General features: G+C 48.2%; 1 protein-coding gene across 1 annotated transcript; it reads right to left on the bottom strand.

The window, feature by feature from the left end:
• Window positions 1–3786: 3786 nt before the first annotated feature.
• LOC125379276 (mucin-3A-like) lies at window positions 3787–12951 on the bottom strand. The gene is made up of 8 exons (XM_048395542.1): window positions 12944–12951; window positions 12508–12613; window positions 10501–10850; window positions 7082–7603; window positions 5966–6894; window positions 5571–5831; window positions 4788–5101; window positions 3787–3795 (listed from the first exon to the last, which is right to left on the bottom strand). The coding sequence occupies exons 1-8, from the start codon at window positions 12949–12951 to the stop codon at window positions 3787–3789; spliced, it is 2499 nt and encodes an 832-aa protein (XP_048251499.1).
• Window positions 12952–19700: the final 6749 nt, after the last annotated feature.

The following is a 19700-nucleotide window of genomic DNA, read 5'->3' as shown; positions in this document are numbered from 1 at the left end:
AATATATCAACCTTCAGTTTCACTACAACAACCCACGAAAGTAATAAGTGGTAACTAAATGTATCCATCGACCTTTTCGTGAACCTCTTGTATCATCACTACTTAATACGGTGAACTGATTATGAAAAGTGTTTCGTTGCTTCAATACACTAAAATAATGCGAAGCTTTAAACTCAACCAATATCTATGTAAAGAAACTATAACCACATAGGATTGGTTGGTTGGTTGGTTTGTTGTTTAACGCCGCACTCAGCAATATTCCAGCTATATGACGGCGGTCTGTAAATAATCGAGTCTGGACCAGACAATCCAGTGATTAATAACATGAGCATCGATCCACACAATTGGGACCGATGACATGCATCAACCAAGTCAGCGAGCCTGACCACCCGATCCTGTTAGTCGCCTTTTACGACAAGCATAGTCACCTTTTACGGCAAGCATGGGTTGCTGAAGACCTATTCTACCCCGGGATCTTCACGGGTCTAAACACATAGGAACACTCAAAATCCTTCTACGGCCATGCACGTATCATTGTTCTGTATTACATGTTACAGGTATATAGCTGTGCGATGATTGTATACACACACAAACACCCACACAGATGTATCCACACACACACATGCAATTGTACTGTTAACATGAGAAGTGTAAAGCAATATGACATGTACAGTGTCACTACATACTGACTAATCTAATATCTCTATGTAAAGCTAAATTAAATTTAAAACTGGCTCCCACAGGAGATATCGCCTGACTTCCAGGATACATCGACTGGGTGAGGTCAAGCCATATCTACATTGTAGACATTGCTGCACTGTTATGGCATCAAAATGCTTTGAAGACCATTGTGACATCGGTTACCATGACGTCACAATCAAATGACATCACTAATGGCTCTGTTACTGAAGCTGTTGGCAGTACTTTTGTGACACTCATACACTGCTTATCACTGTCTTCTAACTGAAAGCAAGTTGTAAAATGATGGTGGGTGATAAATAAAATCGCACCCACGTTTTTTTTTATATATTTGATATCAAAAGACACTTGGGTGAGATTCTCTATGCATTTACCGCACACACAGTGTTAGAGCCATTCAGTTCTAAATAGTGGATATAAATTCGCCTCTTCCACCGATCAAATGTACATTTATTATAAATTAGCAATAGTAAGCTTCAATTAATGAAATATGTAGATATACTCAATTGGGTGACACTAGTCTCTCCCCTTCATTGCCCGCCAGACGTAATGGCAACAGATATCTCAAGTTACATTTTGAAGCAGTAGTTTTAATTAGAACAGGATTGAATTATGGGTTGCCTTGGCCATCTGACGACCACATCACACCAGTAGCGGAGGCATGGCTGACCCAGTCGACTGAGGCTGTCGGAATTCACAGTGCAGTGTTGCGTCCCTTGGACAAACCAGATATCTATATGTTGTGTCTGCACCCTGCTCTACCCCGATTATATGTTTATTTGTCAGCACGACACCCGTGCTCGTGGGTTTCACTAAAGTGGGAAACGTCTGAGACCTGCATCACTTCGGGCTTTCTTCCAACATTACCCTTGGTCGTCGTTATTAACTGGATTACTGTTCCAGGCAGCGTTCAAATTACTCACTCACCCATTCACACCAGTCTCACTTGTGTAACACTACAATCAGGGTTCCTAACAACGGTGCTGTACAAAACAATTCATCGAAGAATCGCTCTATTTCATGGTGATATGGTTCTATTACTTCGTAATATAACTATTTGCGTTTCATTATTGCCGAAGTACCGTCCTTAGTTCTATTCCATCGGAATATTACTCAATTAAGTCGTAATATGATTCTCTTACATCGGAACTACACTCTGTAGCACCTCAATACTGCTCTGTTACATCAAAATATCCCTCTTTTGCATAACTGCATCGCAATATCGTTATCTTACCAAAATCGCTATATTACTAATACTGTTATATTACCAATATCGTTATATTCCCAATATCGTTATAATACTAATATCATTATATTTCCAATATCGTTATATTACCAATATCGTTACATTACAAATATCGTTATATTACCAACATCGTTATATTACCAATATCGTTATATTACTAATATCGTTACATTACAAATATCGTTATATTACCAACATTATTATATTACCAATATCGTTATGTTACCAATATCGTAACAATTCAATCTAGTACATAGTTTCATGGACTCACGCCCCTATCGCATCGCTCATCAAGGTGATTTGACAAACTCATAGTCATAGAACTCCAACCTATTTAAGTAAAATTGTTACTAGTCATGAAACCCTTATATTGAAACCTATGAAGACAATGACATGAATTCTTTATCAGAAGATATTAAACTATACAATTATTCACCAGAAGATATCAATCAACATAATTCTTTACCAGAAGACATTCAACAATACAATTCTTTACCAGAAGACATTCAACAATACAATTCTTTATCAGAAGACATTAAACAATACAATTCTTTAGCAGTTTCACAGCCTGAAATTAAGACGTTAATTTGGATTCGATGTCAATATTGGAAATATATTTTGCCAAGTAATCCATTTACGACTCAGATAAGGTTGTAGCAGTTTATATTCACATGAAACTGACAGATTCATTTTAAATGACACATCCTGCTCTTGTGGCGCTTCTTATGAAAACACCATTTATTATACATTTGTCTCCAAATTATACCATTATCAGAAATATAATGTTTCATTATACAAAGCATTATGTTATTGAGAAAGCTTTATCTGGTACTTTTGAGTAACATGTACAGGGAAACACGCAGATTATCCATCCCGTACATACATTTATCTCAGAATCTGACAGATGTCATTAATCCAGTATTATGTCTCAATGATCCAGTTATAATCTAATAGTTCCAAGATAGCTTAAACGATACAATTGCATTAGTATCTAATGATCACCCAAAAAAATTCACATTAAGTTAGTTGTCTATAACTGGTATGTCATGGAAGATAACTTCAAGTTTGTGTATTGAAGCGACATTAAGATGATCTATTGGCTTTCTTGCTCATCCATTGCATTTTGAAATAGTCTTTTGTAGAACACTTATTAAGCTATGCATTTGGTGACCCACTAAGATACATATGATATAAGAACCTCATAACGTGTAGTTTAATAACTTCAAATGTGGCATACATACTTTGACAGGCTTACTAATATTGAACTTTTTTGTCCCTGCATCTACTTTAAAATCATGAAATTTCACTGAACTTGTGTACACATCAGTTTTATTGAGTAATCATGTTTTATGCAGCTTTAAATAGCATCCTAGTATCAGACATTGTGCCACGATGGTACTCGGGAACGAAGGCTGAGTGTTTCGAGTGAGCGCTGAACCAACTAGGCCACATCGCACAGGTTTAAGATGAAAGGACGATGTTGATGTTCTGTAAATTACAGTGAGTGAGTGAGTGAGTGAGTTGGGTTTAACGCTGCTTTTGACAGTATTCCAGTTGCAGGTCTCAGACATTTACCACTTCGGTGAAACCCACGAGCACATGTATGTTACACTTTGCATATGATAATGTTTACAAGACGTTTACAAAGAAACTATTACATAGGCGTTATTAGTTTCTATCATGGTGATGCTCAAAACAACAAATAAAGATGGCATCACAGACACCTTCTATACATGAATAACAGCACTACATTCATAAACAGGTATATTCGAAATAAGGAATTATTTAAAATTGACAAGAAACAATAAACACACTGAGTAAGTATTCTGTCTGTAACTTTCTCATAGTCCCTGTGTAAGTTCAATGACTCTTGAATCTATTACAATGACTGTTTCAGAAAATTTAAAAACTAAAACTAGTTCTGAACAGCATTTTACTGATACTGTTGTTTTGAAATGATTTTGTAACATATGGGTATTGGTTTGTAAGATAAAAACTGTCGTCATAATGTGATACTGAGCAAAACTCGTCGAAAACTGAAAACTCGTCCTCACCTTTACTGTCTCGTGTCCGCGAATACCACAGCTGAGAAGAAGAGGCCTAAGGATTCCTTAAGGACTATGTTGGTGTAGACGTCAATGAGTCGACTGCTGGCAGTGTCAGATTCATTCAGATTGCTGTTGTCAGTGTGGGCGTCTGTGAGCCGGCTGTTGTCTGTGTTGGCGTGAGTGAGGTTGTTGTTGTCTGTGTTGGCGTGAGTGAGGTGGCTGTTGTCAGTGTTGGCGTCAGTGATGTGGCTGTTGTCTGTGTTGGCGTCAGTGAGGTGGGTGTTGTCTGTGTTGGCGTGAGTGAGGTGGCTGTTGTCAGTGTTGGCGTCAGTGATGTGGCTGTTGTCTGTGTTGGCGTCAGTGAGGTGGCTGTTGTCTGTGTGGGCGTCAGTGAGGTACCTGTTGTCTGTGTGGGGTCAGTGAGGTGGCTGTTGTCAGTGTGGGCGTCAGTGAGGTGGCTGTTGTCGGTGTGAGCGTCAGTGAGGTAGCTGTTGTCAGTGTTGGCGTAAGTGAGATGGTATTGTCAGTGTGGGCGTCAGTGAAGTGGATGTTGTATGTGTGGGCGTCAGTGAGGTAGCTGTTGTATGTGTGGGCGTCAGTGAGGTAGCTGTTGTATGTGTTGGCGTGAGTGAGGTGGCTGTTGTCTGTGTTGGCGTGAGTGAGGTGGCTGTTGTCTGTGTTGGCGTCAGTGCGGTGGGTGTTGTCTGTGTTGGCGTCAGTGAGTTGGGTGTTGTCTGTGTTGGCGTGAGTGAGGTGGGTGTTGTCTGTGTGGGCGTCATTGAGGTAGCTGTTGCCTGTGTGGCCGTCAGTGAGGTGGCTGTTGTCGGTGGGGGCGTCAGTGAGGTGGCTGTTGTCGGTGGGGGCGTCAGTTTGGTAGCTGTTGCCTGTGTGGGCGTCAGTGAGGTGGCTGATGTCTGTGTGGGCGTCAGTGAGGTAGCTGTTGCCTGTGTGGGCGTCAGTGAGGTGGCTGTTGTCTGTGTGGGCGTCTGTGATATGGCTGTTGTCTGTGTGGGCGTCGTTGAGGTGGCTGTTGTCTGTGTGGGCGTCAGTGAGGTAGCTGTTGTCAGTGTGGGCGTCTGTGAGATGGCTGTTGTCTGTGTTGGCGTCGTTGAGGTGGCTGTTGTCTGTGTTGGCGTCTGTGAGATGGCTGTTGTCTGTGTTGGCGTCAGTGAGATGGCTGTTGTCTGTGTGGGTGTCTGTGAGATGGCTGTTGTCTGTGTTGGCGTCAGTGAGGTTGATGTCTGTGTTGGCGTCAGTGAGGTTGATGTCTGTGTGGGCGTCAGTGAGGTGGCTGTTGTCTGTGTTGGCGTCTGTGAGGTGGCTGTTGTCTGTGTTGGCGTCAGTGAGGTGGCTGTTGTCTGTGTGGGCGTCTGTGAGATGGCTGTTGTCTGTGTGGGCGTCGTTGAGGTGGCTGTTGTCTGTGTGGGCGTCAATGAGGTGGCTGTTGACAGTGTGGGCGTCTGTGAGATGGCTGTTGTCTGTGTGGGCGTCGTTGAGGTGGCTGTTGTCTGTGTTGGCGTCAGTGAGGTTGATGTTGTCTGTGTGGGCGTCAGTGAGGTGGCTGTTGTCTGTGTGACCGTCAGTAAGGTAGCTGTTGTCTGTGTGGGCGTCAGTGAGGTGGCTGTTGTCTGTGTTGGCGTCAGTGCGGTGGGTGTTGTCTGTGTTGGCGTCAGTGAGGTGGGTGTTGTCTGTGTTGGCGTCAGTGAGGTGGCTGTTGTCTGTGTGGGCGTCAGTGAGGTAGCTGTTGCCTGTGTGGCCGTCAGTGAGGTGGCTGTTGTCGGTGGGGGCGTCAGTGAGGTGGCTGTTGTCGGTGGGGGCGTCAGTGAGGTGGCTGTTGTCTGTGTGGGCGTCAGTGAGGTGGCTGTTGTCGGTTCGAGATGGTTGTTATTTTTCTGGGCGTCAGTGAAATGGTTGTTTTCAGTGTCGGCGTCAGTGAGGTGGCTTTTGTCTGTGTTGGCGTGAGTGAGATAGCTGTTGTATTTGTTAAGGTCAGTGAGGTGGCTGTTGTCTGTGTGAGCGTCAGTGAGGTGGCTGTTGTCGGTGTGAGCGTCAGTGAGGTGGGTGTTGTCTGTTTTGGCGTCAGTGAGGTTGATGTTGTCAATGTGGGCGTCAGTGAGGTTGATGTTGTCAATGTGGGCGTCAGTGAGATGGCTGTTGTCTGTGTGGGCGTCAGTGAAGTGGCTGTTGTCAGTATGGGCGTCAGTGAGGTGGCTGTTGTCATTGTGGGCGTCAGTGAGGTTGATGTTGTCTGTGTGGCCGTCAGTGAGGTTGATGTTGTCTGTGTGGACGTCAATGATGTGGCTGTTGTCTGTGTGGGCGTCAGTGAAGTGGCTGTTGTCTCTGTGGGCGTCAGTGAGGTGGCTGTTGTCTGTGTGGGCGTCAGTGAGGTGGGTGTTGTCTGTGTGGACGTCAGTGAGGTGGCTGTAGTCTGTGTGGGCGTCAGTGAGGTTGATGTTGTCTGTGTGGGCGTCAGTGAGGTTGATGTTGTCTGTGTGGGCGTCAGTGAGGTGGCTGTTGTCTGTGTGGGCGTCAGAGAGATGGGTGTTGTCTGTGTGGGCGTCTGTGAGATGGGTGTTGTCTGTGTGGGCGTCAGAGAGATGGCTGTAGTCTGTGTGGGCGTCAGTGAGGAGGCTGTTGTCTGTGTGGGCGTCAGTGAGGAGGCTGTTGTCTGTGTGGGCGTCAGTGAGGTAGCTGTTGTCAGTGTGGGCGTTTGTGAGATGGCTGTTGTCAGTGTGGGCGTGAGTGAGGTGACTGTAGTCTGTGTGGGCGTCAGTGAGGTGACTGTAGTCTGTGTGGGCGTCAGTGAGGTGGCTGTTGTCAGTGTGGGCGTCAATGAGGTGGCTGTTGTCTGTATTGGCGTCAGTGAGGTAGCTGTTGCCTGTGTGGGCGTCAGTGAGGTGGCTGTTGTCGGTTCGAGATGGTTGTTATTTTTCTGGGCGTCAGTGAAATGGTTGTTTTCAGTTTCGGCGTCAGTGAGGTGGCTTTTGTCTGTGTTGGCGTGAGTGAGATAGCTGTTGTATTTGTTAAGGTCAGTGAGGTGGCTGTTGTCTGTGTGGGCGTCAGTGAGGTGGGTTTTGTCTGTGTGGACGTCAGTGAGGTGGCTGTTGTCTGTGTGGGCGTCAGTGAGGTTGATGTTGTCTGTGTGGGCGTCAGTGAGGTTGATGTTGTCAATGTGGGCGTCAATGAGGTGGCTGTTGTCTGTGTTGGCGTCAGTGAGGTGGCTGTTGTCTGTGTGGCGTCAGTGAGGTGGCTGTTGTCAGTGTGGGCGTCAGTGAGGTGGTTGTTGTCTGTTTTGGCGTCAGTGAGGTTGATGTTGTCAATGTGGGCGTCAGTGAGGTTGATGTTGTCAATGTGGGCGTCAGTGAGATGGCTGTTGTCTGTGTGGGCGTCAGTGAAGTGGCTGTTGTCAGTATGGGCGTCAGTGAGGTGGCTGTTGTCAGTGTTGGCGTCAGTGAGGTTGATGTTGTCATTGTGGGCGTCAGTGAGGTTGATGTTGTCAGTGTGGGCGTCAGTGAGGTGGCTGTTGTCAGTGTGGGCGTCAGTGAGGTGGCTGTTGTCAGTGTGGGCGTCAGTGATGTGGCTGTTGTCTGTGTGGGCGTCAGTGAGGTGGCTGTTGTCAGTGTTGGCGTCAGTGAGGTTGATGTTGTCATTGTGGGCGTCAGTGAGGTTGATGTTGTCTGTGTTGGCGTCAGTGAGGTGGCTGTTGTCTGTGTGGGCGTCAGTGAGGTGGGTGTTGTCTGTGTTGGCGTCAGTGAGGTAGGTGTTGTCTGTGTTGGCGTCAGTGAGGTGGCTGTTGTCAGTGTGGGCGTCAGTGAGGTGGCTGTTGTCAGTGTGGGCGTCAGTGATGTGGCTGTTGTCTGTGTGGGCGTCAGTGAGGTGGCTGTTGTCAGTGTTGGCGTCAGTGAGGTTGATGTTGTCATTGTGGGCGTCAGTGAGGTTGATGTTGTCTGTGTTGGCGTCAGTGAGGTGGCTGTTGTCTGTGTGGGCGTCAGTGAGGTGGGTGTTGTCTGTGTTGGCGTCAGTGAGGTAGGTGTTGTCTGTGTTGGCGTCAGTGAGGTGGCTGTTGTCAGTGTGGGCGTCAGTGAGGTGGCTGTTGTCAGTGTGGGCGTCAGTGAGGTTGATGTTGTCAATGTGGGCGTCAGTGAGGTTGATGTTGTCATTGTGGGCGTCAGTGAGGTTGATGTTATCTGTGTTGGCGTCAGTGAGGTTGATGTTGTCTGTGTTGGCGTCAGTGAGGTGGCTGTTGTCTGTGTTGGCGTCAGTGAGGTTGATGTTGTCTGTGTTGGCGTCAGTGAGGTTGATGTTGTCATTGTGGGCGTCAGTGAGGTTGATGTTGTCTGTGTTGGCGTCAGTGAGGTAGGTGTTGTCTGTGTTGGCGTCAGTGAGGTAGGTGTTGTCTGTGTTGGCGTCAGTGAGGTTGATGTTGTCATTGTGGGCGTCAGTGAGGTTGATGTTATCTGTGTTGGCGTCAGTGAGGTGGCTGTTGTCTCTGTGGGCGTCAGTGATGTGGCTGTTGTCTGTGTGGGCGTCAGTGAGGTGGGTGTTGTCTGTGTGGGCGTCAGTGATGTGGCTGTTGTCTGTGTGGGCGTCAGTGAGGTGGCTGTTGTCAGTGTTGGCGTCAGTGAGGTTGATGTTGTCTGTGTGGGCGTCAGTGATGTGGCTGTTGTCTGTGTGGGCGTCAGTGAGGTGGCTGTTGTCAGTGTTGGCGTCAGTGAGGTTGATGTTGTCATTGTGGGCGTCAGTGAGGTTGATGTTGTCTGTGTTGGCGTCAGTGATGTGGCTGTTGTCTGTGTGGGCGTCAGTGAGGTGGGTGTTGTCTGTGTTGGCGTCAGTGAGGTAGGTGTTGTCTGTGTTGGCGTCAGTGAGGTGGCTGTTGTCAGTGTGGGCGTCAGTGAGGTGGCTGTTGTCAGTGTGGGCGTCAGTGATGTGGCTGTTGTCTGTGTGGGCGTCAGTGAGGTGGCTGTTGTCAGTGTTGGCGTCAGTGAGGTTGATGTTGTCAGTGTGGGCGTCAGTGAGGTGGCTGTTGTCAGTGTGGGCGTCAGTGAGGTGGCTGTTGTCAGTGTGGGCGTCAGTGATGTGGCTGTTGTCTGTGTGGGCGTCAGTGAGGTGGCTGTTGTCAGTGTTGGCGTCAGTGAGGTTGATGTTGTCATTGTGGGCGTCAGTGAGGTTGATGTTGTCTGTGTTGGCGTCAGTGAGGTGGCTGTTGTCTGTGTGGGCGTCAGTGAGGTGGGTGTTGTCTGTGTTGGCGTCAGTGAGGTAGGTGTTGTCTGTGTTGGCGTCAGTGAGGTGGCTGTTGTCAGTGTGGGCGTCAGTGAGGTGGCTGTTGTCAGTGTGGGCGTCAGTGATGTGGCTGTTGTCTGTGTGGGCGTCAGTGAGGTGGCTGTTGTCAGTGTTGGCGTCAGTGAGGTTGATGTTGTCATTGTGGGCGTCAGTGAGGTTGATGTTGTCTGTGTTGGCGTCAGTGAGGTGGCTGTTGTCTGTGTGGGCGTCAGTGAGGTGGGTGTTGTCTGTGTTGGCGTCAGTGAGGTAGGTGTTGTCTGTGTTGGCGTCAGTGAGGTGGCTGTTGTCAGTGTGGGCGTCAGTGAGGTGGCTGTTGTCAGTGTGGGCGTCAGTGAGGTTGATGTTGTCAATGTGGGCGTCAGTGAGGTTGATGTTGTCATTGTGGGCGTCAGTGAGGTTGATGTTATCTGTGTTGGCGTCAGTGAGGTTGATGTTGTCTGTGTTGGCGTCAGTGAGGTGGCTGTTGTCTGTGTTGGCGTCAGTGAGGTTGATGTTGTCTGTGTTGGCGTCAGTGAGGTTGATGTTGTCATTGTGGGCGTCAGTGAGGTTGATGTTGTCTGTGTTGGCGTCAGTGAGGTAGGTGTTGTCTGTGTTGGCGTCAGTGAGGTAGGTGTTGTCTGTGTTGGCGTCAGTGAGGTTGATGTTGTCTGTGTTGGCGTCAGTGAGGTTGATGTTGTCATTGTGGGCGTCAGTGAGGTTGATGTTGTCTGTGTTGGCGTCAGTGAGGTAGGTGTTGTCTGTGTTGGCGTCAGTGAGGTAGGTGTTGTCTGTGTTGGCGTCAGTGAGGTTGATGTTGTCATTGTGGGCGTCAGTGAGGTTGATGTTATCTGTGTTGGCGTCAGTGAGGTGGCTGTTGTCTCTGTGGGCGTCAGTGATGTGGCTGTTGTCTGTGTGGGCGTCAGTGAGGTGGGTGTTGTCTGTGTGGGCGTCAGTGATGTGGCTGTTGTCTGTGTGGGCGTCAGTGAGGTGGCTGTTGTCAGTGTTGGCGTCAGTGAGGTTGATGTTGTCTGTGTGGGCGTCAGTGATGTGGCTGTTGTCTGTGTGGGCGTCAGTGAGGTGGCTGTTGTCAGTGTTGGCGTCAGTGAGGTTGATGTTGTCATTGTGGGCGTCAGTGAGGTTGATGTTGTCTGTGTTGGCGTCAGTGATGTGGCTGTTGTCTGTGTGGGCGTCAGTGAGGTGGGTGTTGTCTGTGTTGGCGTCAGTGAGGTAGGTGTTGTCTGTGTTGGCGTCAGTGAGGTGGCTGTTGTCAGTGTGGGCGTCAGTGAGGTGGCTGTTGTCAGTGTGGGCGTCAGTGATGTGGCTGTTGTCTGTGTGGGCGTCAGTGAGGTGGCTGTTGTCAGTGTTGGCGTCAGTGAGGTTGATGTTGTCATTGTGGGCGTCAGTGATGTGGCTGTTGTCTGTGTGGGCGTCAGTGAGGTGGCTGTTGTCAGTGTTGGCGTCAGTGAGGTTGATGTTGTCATTGTGGGCGTCAGTGAGGTTGATGTTGTCTGTGGTGGCGTCAGTGAGGTGGCTGTTGTCTGTGTGGGCGTCAGTGAGGTGGCTGTTGTCTGTGTGGGCGTCAGTGAGGTGGCTGTTGTCTGTGTTGGCGTCAGTGAGGTTGATGTTGTCTGTGTGGGCGTCAGTGATGTGGCTGTTGTCTGTGTGGGCGTCAGTGAGGTGGGTGTTGTCTGTGTGGGCGTCAGTGAGGTGGCTGTTGTCAGTGTGGGCGTCAGTGAGGTGGCTGTTGTCAGTGTGGGCGTCAGTGATGTGGCTGTTGTCTGTGTGGGCGTCAGTGAGGTGGCTGTTGTCAGTGTTGGCGTCAGTGAGGTTGATGTTGTCATTGTGGGCGTCAGTGAGGTTGATGTTGTCTGTGTTGGCGTCAGTGAGGTGGCTGTTGTCAGTGTGGGCGTCAGTGATGTGGCTGTTGTCTGTGTGGGCGTCAGTGAGGTGGCTGTTGTCAGTGTTGGCGTCAGTGAGGTTGATGTTGTCATTGTGGGCGTCAGTGAGGTTGATGTTGTCTGTGTTGGCGTCAGTGAGGTGGCTGTTGTCAGTGTGGGCGTCAGTGATGTGGCTGTTGTCTGTGTGGGCGTCAGTGAGGTGGCTGTTGTCAGTGTTGGCGTCAGTGAGGTTGATGTTGTCATTGTGGGCGTCAGTGAGGTTGATGTTGTCTGTGTTGGCGTCAGTGAGGTGGCTGTTGTCTGTGTGGGCGTCAGTGAGGTGGGTGTTGTCTGTGTTGGCGTCAGTGAGGTAGGTGTTGTCTGTGTTGGCGTCAGTGAGGTGGCTGTTGTCAGTGTGGGCGTCAGTGAGGTGGCTGTTGTCAGTGTGGGCGTCAGTGATGTGGCTGTTGTCTGTGTGGGCGTCAGTGAGGTGGCTGTTGTCAGTGTTGGCGTCAGTGAGGTTGATGTTGTCATTGTGGGCGTCAGTGAGGTTGATGTTGTCTGTGTTGGCGTCAGTGAGGTAGGTGTTGTCTGTGTTGGCGTCAGTGAGGTAGGTGTTGTCTGTGTTGGCGTCAGTGAGGTTGATGTTGTCTGTGTTGGCGTCAGTGAGGTTGATGTTGTCTGTGTGGGCGTCAGTGAGGTGGCTGTTGTCTGTGTTGGCGTCAGTGAGGTTGATGTTGTCAATGTGGGCGTCAGTGAGGTTGATGTTATCTGTGTTGGCGTCAGTGAGGTGGCTGTTGTCTCTGTGGGCGTCAGTGATGTGGCTGTTGTCTGTGTTGGCGTCAGTGAGGTGGGTGTTGTCTGTGTGGGCGTCAGTGAGGTGGCTGTTGTCAGTGTGGGCGTCAGTGAGGTTGATGTTGTCAATGTGGGCGTCAGTGAGGTTGATGTTGTCATTGTGGGCGTCAGTGAGGTTGATGTTATCTGTGTTGGCGTCAGTGAGGTGGCTGTTGTCTCTGTGGGCGTCAGTGATGTGGCTGTTGTCTGTGTTGGCGTCAGTGAGGTGGGTGTTGTCTGTGTGGGCGTCAGTGAGGTGGCTGTTGTCTGTGTTGGCGTCAGTGAGGTTGATGTTGTCTGTGTGGGCGTCAGTGAGGTGGCTGTTGTCTGTGTGGGCGTCAGTGAGGTTGATGTTGTCTGTGTTGGCGTCAGTGAGGTGGCTGTTGTCTGTGTGGGCGTCAGTGAGGTTGATGTTGTCTGTGTGGGCGTCAGTGAGGTGGCTGTTGTCTGTGTGGGCGTCAGTGAGGTTGATGTTGTCTGTGTTGGCGTCAGTGAGGTGGCTGTTGTCTGTGTTGGCGTCAGTGAGGTTGATGTTGTCTGTGTTGGCGTCAGTGAGGTTGATGTTGTCTGTGTGGGCGTCAGTGAGGTGAGTGTTGTCTGTGTTGGCGTCAGTGAGGTGGCTGTTGTCAGTGTGGGCGTCTGTGAGGTGGCTGTTGTCAGTGTGGGCCTCAGTGAGATGGTTGTGTTTTCAGTGTGGGCGTCATTGAGGTACTTGTTGTCGGTCTGGGCCTCAGTGCTGTTGTCGGTGTTGGCGTCACACTTCAAATTGAGTCCACTATTTTGAGTGGGATTCATCAACAACCTTTAAACAACATATGGCGCTGTATATACTCAGGCAGTTTGTTTTCACGGCAAAACTTCACTCAGCATATGATAGACATTGACAAGCTTATAAGCACGATAACTTTGAAAGCTAACATGAGGTCGGCACCCGAAAGAAAACTTAACAAGTTTTGCAAAGCTGTCGTTCTACACCGTACGTCACCATTATGAAGCAAATGATACGACGTCACAGTCGTATATAGAAAAGCGGGAAATTCCAAGCTCTCTGTTGTCCTCAAAACTTATAATAATTCCCTTTGTATTGCCACACATCCTTAGAAGATTGTAATATCTGCAACTTTGCATTTTGTAATTATAGATATAATTATTTAAATCCGCCATGTCTGAAAAAGTACTCTTCTGTGAATATTAGCTTCCGCGGCGAGGCCGCCGTCAAACCAGGTGTTTCAATCAGAGGGAGTTTATTGTGATTTAATAGCCTCTGATTGACCATTCAGAAACGAGCAATTTCCAAATTCATGGAAGAATAATGAATACATGAATTGTAGTATTGCCACGGTCAGCAACATTCCTGCTGTGTCACTCTGTCTCCTGTAAATACTCGAGAGTGCAGAAGGCAAGTCAGCAATATAAAGCACGAACAGCGGCTCCCCGTGTGGGTGTACGTTGATATGACATCAACCAGCTGCTACAGCGTATGACTAACTCCACACTTCCTTTACAAAGATCGCGCCATCGACACTCAATCAGATCGCATTCAAGTTGTATCATGTGGATAGATCTAGCGATCAGTAACCTGAAATGTGTACACAAACAATTTCTGATGCACACATGGCACGCTTATCATTCGACTGGTTGAGGTTGAGTATAGTCCTGTTTGAAGATTATCTGAATGAGTGAGATGCTATGGTTGTTCATTATCACTATAAATGAACAATCAAAGAGTAGTGGAATATAAACTAAATACCTGAACTGAGTGGATACACAGAAGCGTGCGTACAATGTATCTATTGATGTCAACGAATCATTTTCCAAGTTGTCCCATGGCTACGAAATGTATAGTGTCTTATTTATTATAAATGTCGTTTTCAAAATCATACCCTTTGCTGAAATACGACATGAAAGAAAAAGTAGAAGGCGTTTCCGATACTTGACATATAATACACGGTTTGAGAGAAGAGAGCGAGTTGCCTTTGTTGAGTGTTGTGAAACACCGACATGAAAAGTTGAAGTAAATAAATGTTACGAAGTGGGACTATGTATTACAGTTGAGTAAATAACACACATAAGCAAAAGTTGCGTTATAAAATGTGTTTTTTGGTTGTTTAACGCCGCGCTCAAAACTATTCCAGCTATATGACGGTAGTCTGTTTATAATCGAGACTGGTACGCAATTCGGGTACGATGACATGTATAGACCAAATCAACGAGGTCTGATCGCCCGATCACGTGACATGGGTGGGTTTTAGGCAGATTTGAAAATTATTTTCGTTGCATCATGACATGTCCGCCTGATGTGGGGAGAAAGTCCGCATCAGTGAAAGTTACAAATTTGAACATTACAATTCCGTTATGTCATGGCATGTCCACTTTATGTAGTTTCAGATCACTGTGCATCCAGCCTCTGTGGAGGAACACTTGATGTAGCTTCAGATCACTGTGCATCCAGCTACTGTGGAGGAACACTTGATGTAGCTTCAGATCACTGTGCATCCAGCGTCTGTGGAGGAACACTTGATGTAGCTTCAGATCACTGTGCATCCAGCCTCTGTGGAGGAACACTTGATGTAGCTTCAGATCACTGTGCATCCAGCCTCTGTGGAGGAACAATTGATGTAGCTTCAGATTACTGTGCATCCAGCCTCTGTGGAGGAACACTTGATGTAGCTTCAGATCACTGTGCATCCAGCCTCTGTGGAGGAACACTTGATGTAACTTTAGATCACTGTGCATCCAGCTACTGTGGAGGAACACTTGATGTAGCTTCAGATCACTGTGCATCCAGCCTCTGTGGAGGAACACTTGATGTAACTTTAGATCACTGTGCATCCAGCTACTGTGGAGGAACACTTGATGTAGCTTCAGATCACTGTGCATCCAGCCTCTGTGGAGGAACACTTGATGTAGCTTCAGATCACTGTGCATCCAGCCTCTGTGGAGGAACACTTGATGTAGCTTCAGATCACTGTGCATCCAGCTACTGTGGACGAACACTTGATGTAGCTTTAGATCACTGTGCATCCAGCTACTGTGGAGGAACACTTGATGTAGCTTCAGATCACTGTGCATCCAGCTACTGTGGAGGAACACTTGATGAAGCTTCAGATTACTGTGCATCCAGCTACTGTGGAGGAACACTTGATATAGCTTTAGATCACTGTGCATCCAGCTACTGTGGAGGAACACTTGATGTAACTTTAGATCACTGTGCATCCAGCTACTGTGGAGGAACACTTGATGTAGCTTCAGATCACTGTGCATCCAGCCTCTGTGGAGGAACACTTGATTTAGCTTCAGATCACTGTGCATCCAGCTACTGTGGAGGAACACTTGATGTAGCTTCAGATCACTGTGCATCCAGCCTCTGTGGAGGAACACTTGATGTAGCTTCAGATCACTGTGCATCCAGCCTCTGTGGAGGAACACTTGATGTAGCTTCAGATCACTGTGCATCCAGCCTCTGTGGAGGAACACTTGATGTAGCTTCAGATCACTGTGCATCCAGCTAGTGGAGGAACACTTGATGTAGCTTTAGATCACTGTGCATCCAGCTACTGTGGAGGAACACTTGATGTAGCTTCAGATCACTGTGCATCCAGCTACTCCGGAGGAACACTTGATGTAGCTTCAGATTACTGTGCATCCAGCCTCTGTGGAGGAACACTTGATGTAGCTTCAGATCACTGTGCATCCAGCTACTGTGGAGGAACACTTGATGTAGCTTCAGATCACTGTGCATCCAGCTACTGTGGAGGAACACTTGATTTAGCTTCAGATTACTGTGCATCCAGCCTCTGTGGAGGAACACTTGATGTAGCTTCAGATCACTGTGCATCCAGCTACTATGGAGGAAGTTGCGGAAAACTGAAACGCATGATGTGGTAGGATGTGTGTCTGATGATTAAATGCAAGTGGTCGCCTTTAACATTAGACTGACGGTGAATGTGTGTAGACACATGGGTCGGGTGTAACATTAGACTGACGGTGAATGTGTGTAGACACAGGGGTCGGGTGTAACATTAGACTGACGGTGAATGTGTGTAGACACAGGGGTCGGGTGTAACATTAGACTGACGGTGAATGTGTGTAGACACAGGGGTCGGGTGTAACATTAGACTGACGGTGAATGTGTGTAGACGCAGGGGTCGGGTGTAACATTAGACTGACGGTGAATGTGTGTAGACACATGGGTCGGGTGTAACATTAGACTGACGGTGAATGTGTGTAGACACAGGGGTCGGGTGTAACATTAGACTGATGGTGAATGTGTGTAGACGCAGGGGTCGGGTGTAACATTAGACTGACGGTGAATGTATGTAGACACAGGGGTCGGGTGTAACATTAGACTGACGGTGAATGTGTGTAGACACAGGGGTCGGGTGTAACATTAGACTGACGGTGAATGTGTGTAGACACAGGTGTCGGGTGTAACATTAGACTGATGGTGAATGTGTGTAGACGCAGGGGTCGGGTGTAACATTAGACTGACGGTGAATGTATGTAGACACAGGGGTCGGGTGTAACATTAGACTGACGGTGAATGTGTGTAGACCCATGGGTCGGGTGTAACATTAGACTGACGGTGAATGTGTGTAGACACAGGTGTCGGGTGTAACATTAGACTGATGGTGAATGTGTGTAGACACAGGGGTCGGGTGTAACATTAGACTGACGGTGAATGTGTGTAGACACATGGGTTGGGTGTAACATTAGACTGACGGTGAATGTGTGTAGACACATGGGTTGGGTGTAACATTAGACTGACGGTGAATGTGTGTAGACACATGGGTCGGGTGTAACATTAGACTGACGGTGAATGTGTGTAGACAAATGGGTCGGGTGTAACATTAGACTGACGGTGAATGTGTGTAGACACATGGGTCGGGTGTAACATTAGACTGACGGTGAATGTGTGTAGACGCAGGGGTCGGGTGTAACATTAGACTGACGGTGTATGTGTGTAGACACAGGGGTCGGGTGTAACATTAGACTGACGGTGAATGTGTGTAGACGCAGGGGTCGGGTGTAGCATTAGACTGACGGTGAATGTGTGTAGACACAGGGGTCGGGTGTAACATTAGACTGATGGTGAATGTGTGTAGACACAGGGGTCGGGTGTAACATTAGACTGACGGTGAATGTGTGTAGACACATGGGTCGGGTGTAACATTAGACTGACGGTGAATGTGTGTAGACACATTGGTCGGGTGTAACATTAGACTGACGGTGAATGTGTGTAGACGCAGGGGTCGGGTGTAACATTAGACTGACGGTGAATGTGTGTAGACACAGGGGTCGGGTGTAACATTAGACTGACGGTGAATGTATGTAGACACAGGTGTCGGGTGTAACATTAGACTGATGGTGAATGTGTGTAGACACAGGGGTCGGGTGTAACATTAGACTGACGGTGAATGTGTGTAGACACAGGTGTCGGGTGTAACATTAGACTGACGGTGAATGTATGTAGACACAGGTGTCGGGTGTAACATTAGACTGATGGTGAATGTGTGTAGACACAGGGGTCGGGTGTAACATTAGACTGACGGTGAATGTGTGTAGACACAGGGGTCGGGTGTAACATGAGACTGACGGTGAATGTGTGTAGACACATGGGTCGGGTGTAACATTAGACTGACGGTGAATGTATGTAGACACAGGGGTCGGGTGTAACATTAGACTGACGGTGAATGTGTGTAGACACAGGGGTCGGGTGTAACATTAGACTGACGGTGAATGTGTGTAGACACATGGGTCGGGTGTAACATTAGACTGACGGTGAATGTGTGTAGACACATGGGTCGGGTGTAACATTAGACTGACGGTGAATGTGTGTAGACACATAGGTCGGGTGTAACATTAGACTGACGGTGAATGTGTGTAGACGCAGGGGTCGGGTGTAACATTAGACTGACGGTGAAAGTGTGTAGACGCAGGGGTCGGGTGTAACATTAGACTGACGGTGAATGTGTGTAGACACAGGGGTCGGGTGTAACATTAGACTGACGGTGAATGTGTGTAGACGCAGGGGTCGGGTGTAACATTAGACTGACGGTGAATGTGTGTAGACACATGGGTCGGGTGTAACATTAGACTGACGGTGAATGTGTGTAGACGCAGGGGTCGGGTGTAACATTAGACTGACGGTGAATGTGTGTAGACACATGGGTCGGGTGTAACATTAGACTGACGGTGAATGTGTGTAGACACAGGGGTCGGGTGTAACATTAAACTGACGGTGAATGTGTGTAGACACAGGGGTCGGGTGTAACATTAAACTGACGGTGAATGTGTGTAGACACAGGGGTCGGGTGTAACATTAGACAGACGGTGAATGTGTGTAGACGCAGGGGTCGGGTGTAACATTAGACTGACGGTGAATGTGTGTAGACACAGGGGTCGGGTGTAACATTAGACTGACGGTGGATGTGTGTAGACACATTGGTCGGGTGTAACATTAGACTGACGGTGAATGTGTGTAGACCCATGGGTCGGGTGTAACATTAGACTGACGGTGAATGTGTGTAGACACAGGGGTCGGGTGTAACATTAGACTGACGGTGAATGTGTGTAGACACAGGGGTCGGGTGTAACATTAGACTGACGGTGAATGTGTGTAGACACAGGGGTCGGGTGTAACATTAGACTGACGGTGGAATGTGTGTAGACACAGGGGTCGGGTGTAACATTAGACTGACGGTGAATGTGTGTAGACGCAGGGGTCGGGTGTAACATTAGACTGACGGTGAATGTGTGTAGACACAGGGGTCGGGTGTAACATTAGACTGACGGTGAATGTGTGTAGACGCAGGGGTCGGGTGTAACATTAGACTGACGGTGAATGTGTGTAGACACAGGGGTCGGGTGTAACATTAGACTGACGGTGAATGTGTGTAGACACATGGGTCGGGTGTAACATTAGACTGACGGTGAATGTGTGTAGACACAGGGGTCGGGTGTAACATTAGACTGACGGTGAATGTGTGTAGACACATGAGTCGGGTGTAACATTAGACTGACGGTGAATGTGTGTAGACGCAGGGGTCGGGTGTAACATTAGACTGACGGTGAATGTGTGTAGACATATGGGTCAGGTGTAACATTAGACTGACGGTGAATGTGTGTAGACACATGGGTCGGGTGTAACATTAGACTGACGGTGAATGTGTGTAGACACAGGGGTCGGGTGTAACATTAGACTGACGGTGAATGTGTGTAGACACATGGGTCGGGTGTAACATTAGACTGACGGTGAATGTGTGTAGACACATTGGTCGGGTGTAACATTAGACTGACGGTGAATGTGTGTAGACACAGGTGTCGGGTGTAACATTAGACTGACGGTGAATGTGTGTAGACACAGGGGTCGGGTGTAACATTAGACTGACGGTGAATGTGTGTAGACACAGGGGTCGGGTGTAACATTAGACTGACGGTGAATGTGCGTCGACACAGGGGTCGGGTGTAGCATTAGACTGATGGTGGATGTGTGTAGACACATAGGTCGGGTGTAACATTAGACTGACGGTGGATGTGTGTAGACACAGGGGTCGGGTTTAGCATTAGACTGACGGTGAATGTGTGTAGACACATGGGTCGGGTGTAACATTAGACTGACGGTGAATGTGTGTAGACACATGGGTCGGGTGTAACATTAGACTGACGGTGAATGTGTGTAGACACAGGGGTCGGGTGTAACATTAGACTGACGGTGAATGTGTGTAGACACAGGGG

This window comes from Haliotis rufescens, unplaced genomic scaffold (genome assembly GCF_023055435.1).
Source record: "Haliotis rufescens isolate VD_foot unplaced genomic scaffold, xgHalRufe1.0.p SCAF_14, whole genome shotgun sequence".
In the NCBI taxonomy this organism is placed as follows: domain Eukaryota; kingdom Metazoa; phylum Mollusca; class Gastropoda; order Lepetellida; family Haliotidae; genus Haliotis; species Haliotis rufescens.
Note: the sequence above shows the minus strand (reverse complement) of the source record. Positions and strands in the feature narration are given on the sequence as shown.

Bases quoted from the DNA above. Each gene is read 5' to 3' on its own strand.
- LOC125379276 (XM_048395542.1), bottom strand. The intron at 10,851-12,507 runs AACACAGACAAC...ACGCCAACACAG, and splicing joins ACATCAACCTCACTGACGCC to ACAACAGCCACCTCACTGAC. The intron at 5,102-5,570 runs GTCACACAGACA...CAGCCACCTCAA, and splicing joins CAACAGCTACCTTACTGACG to CGACGCCAACACAGACAACA.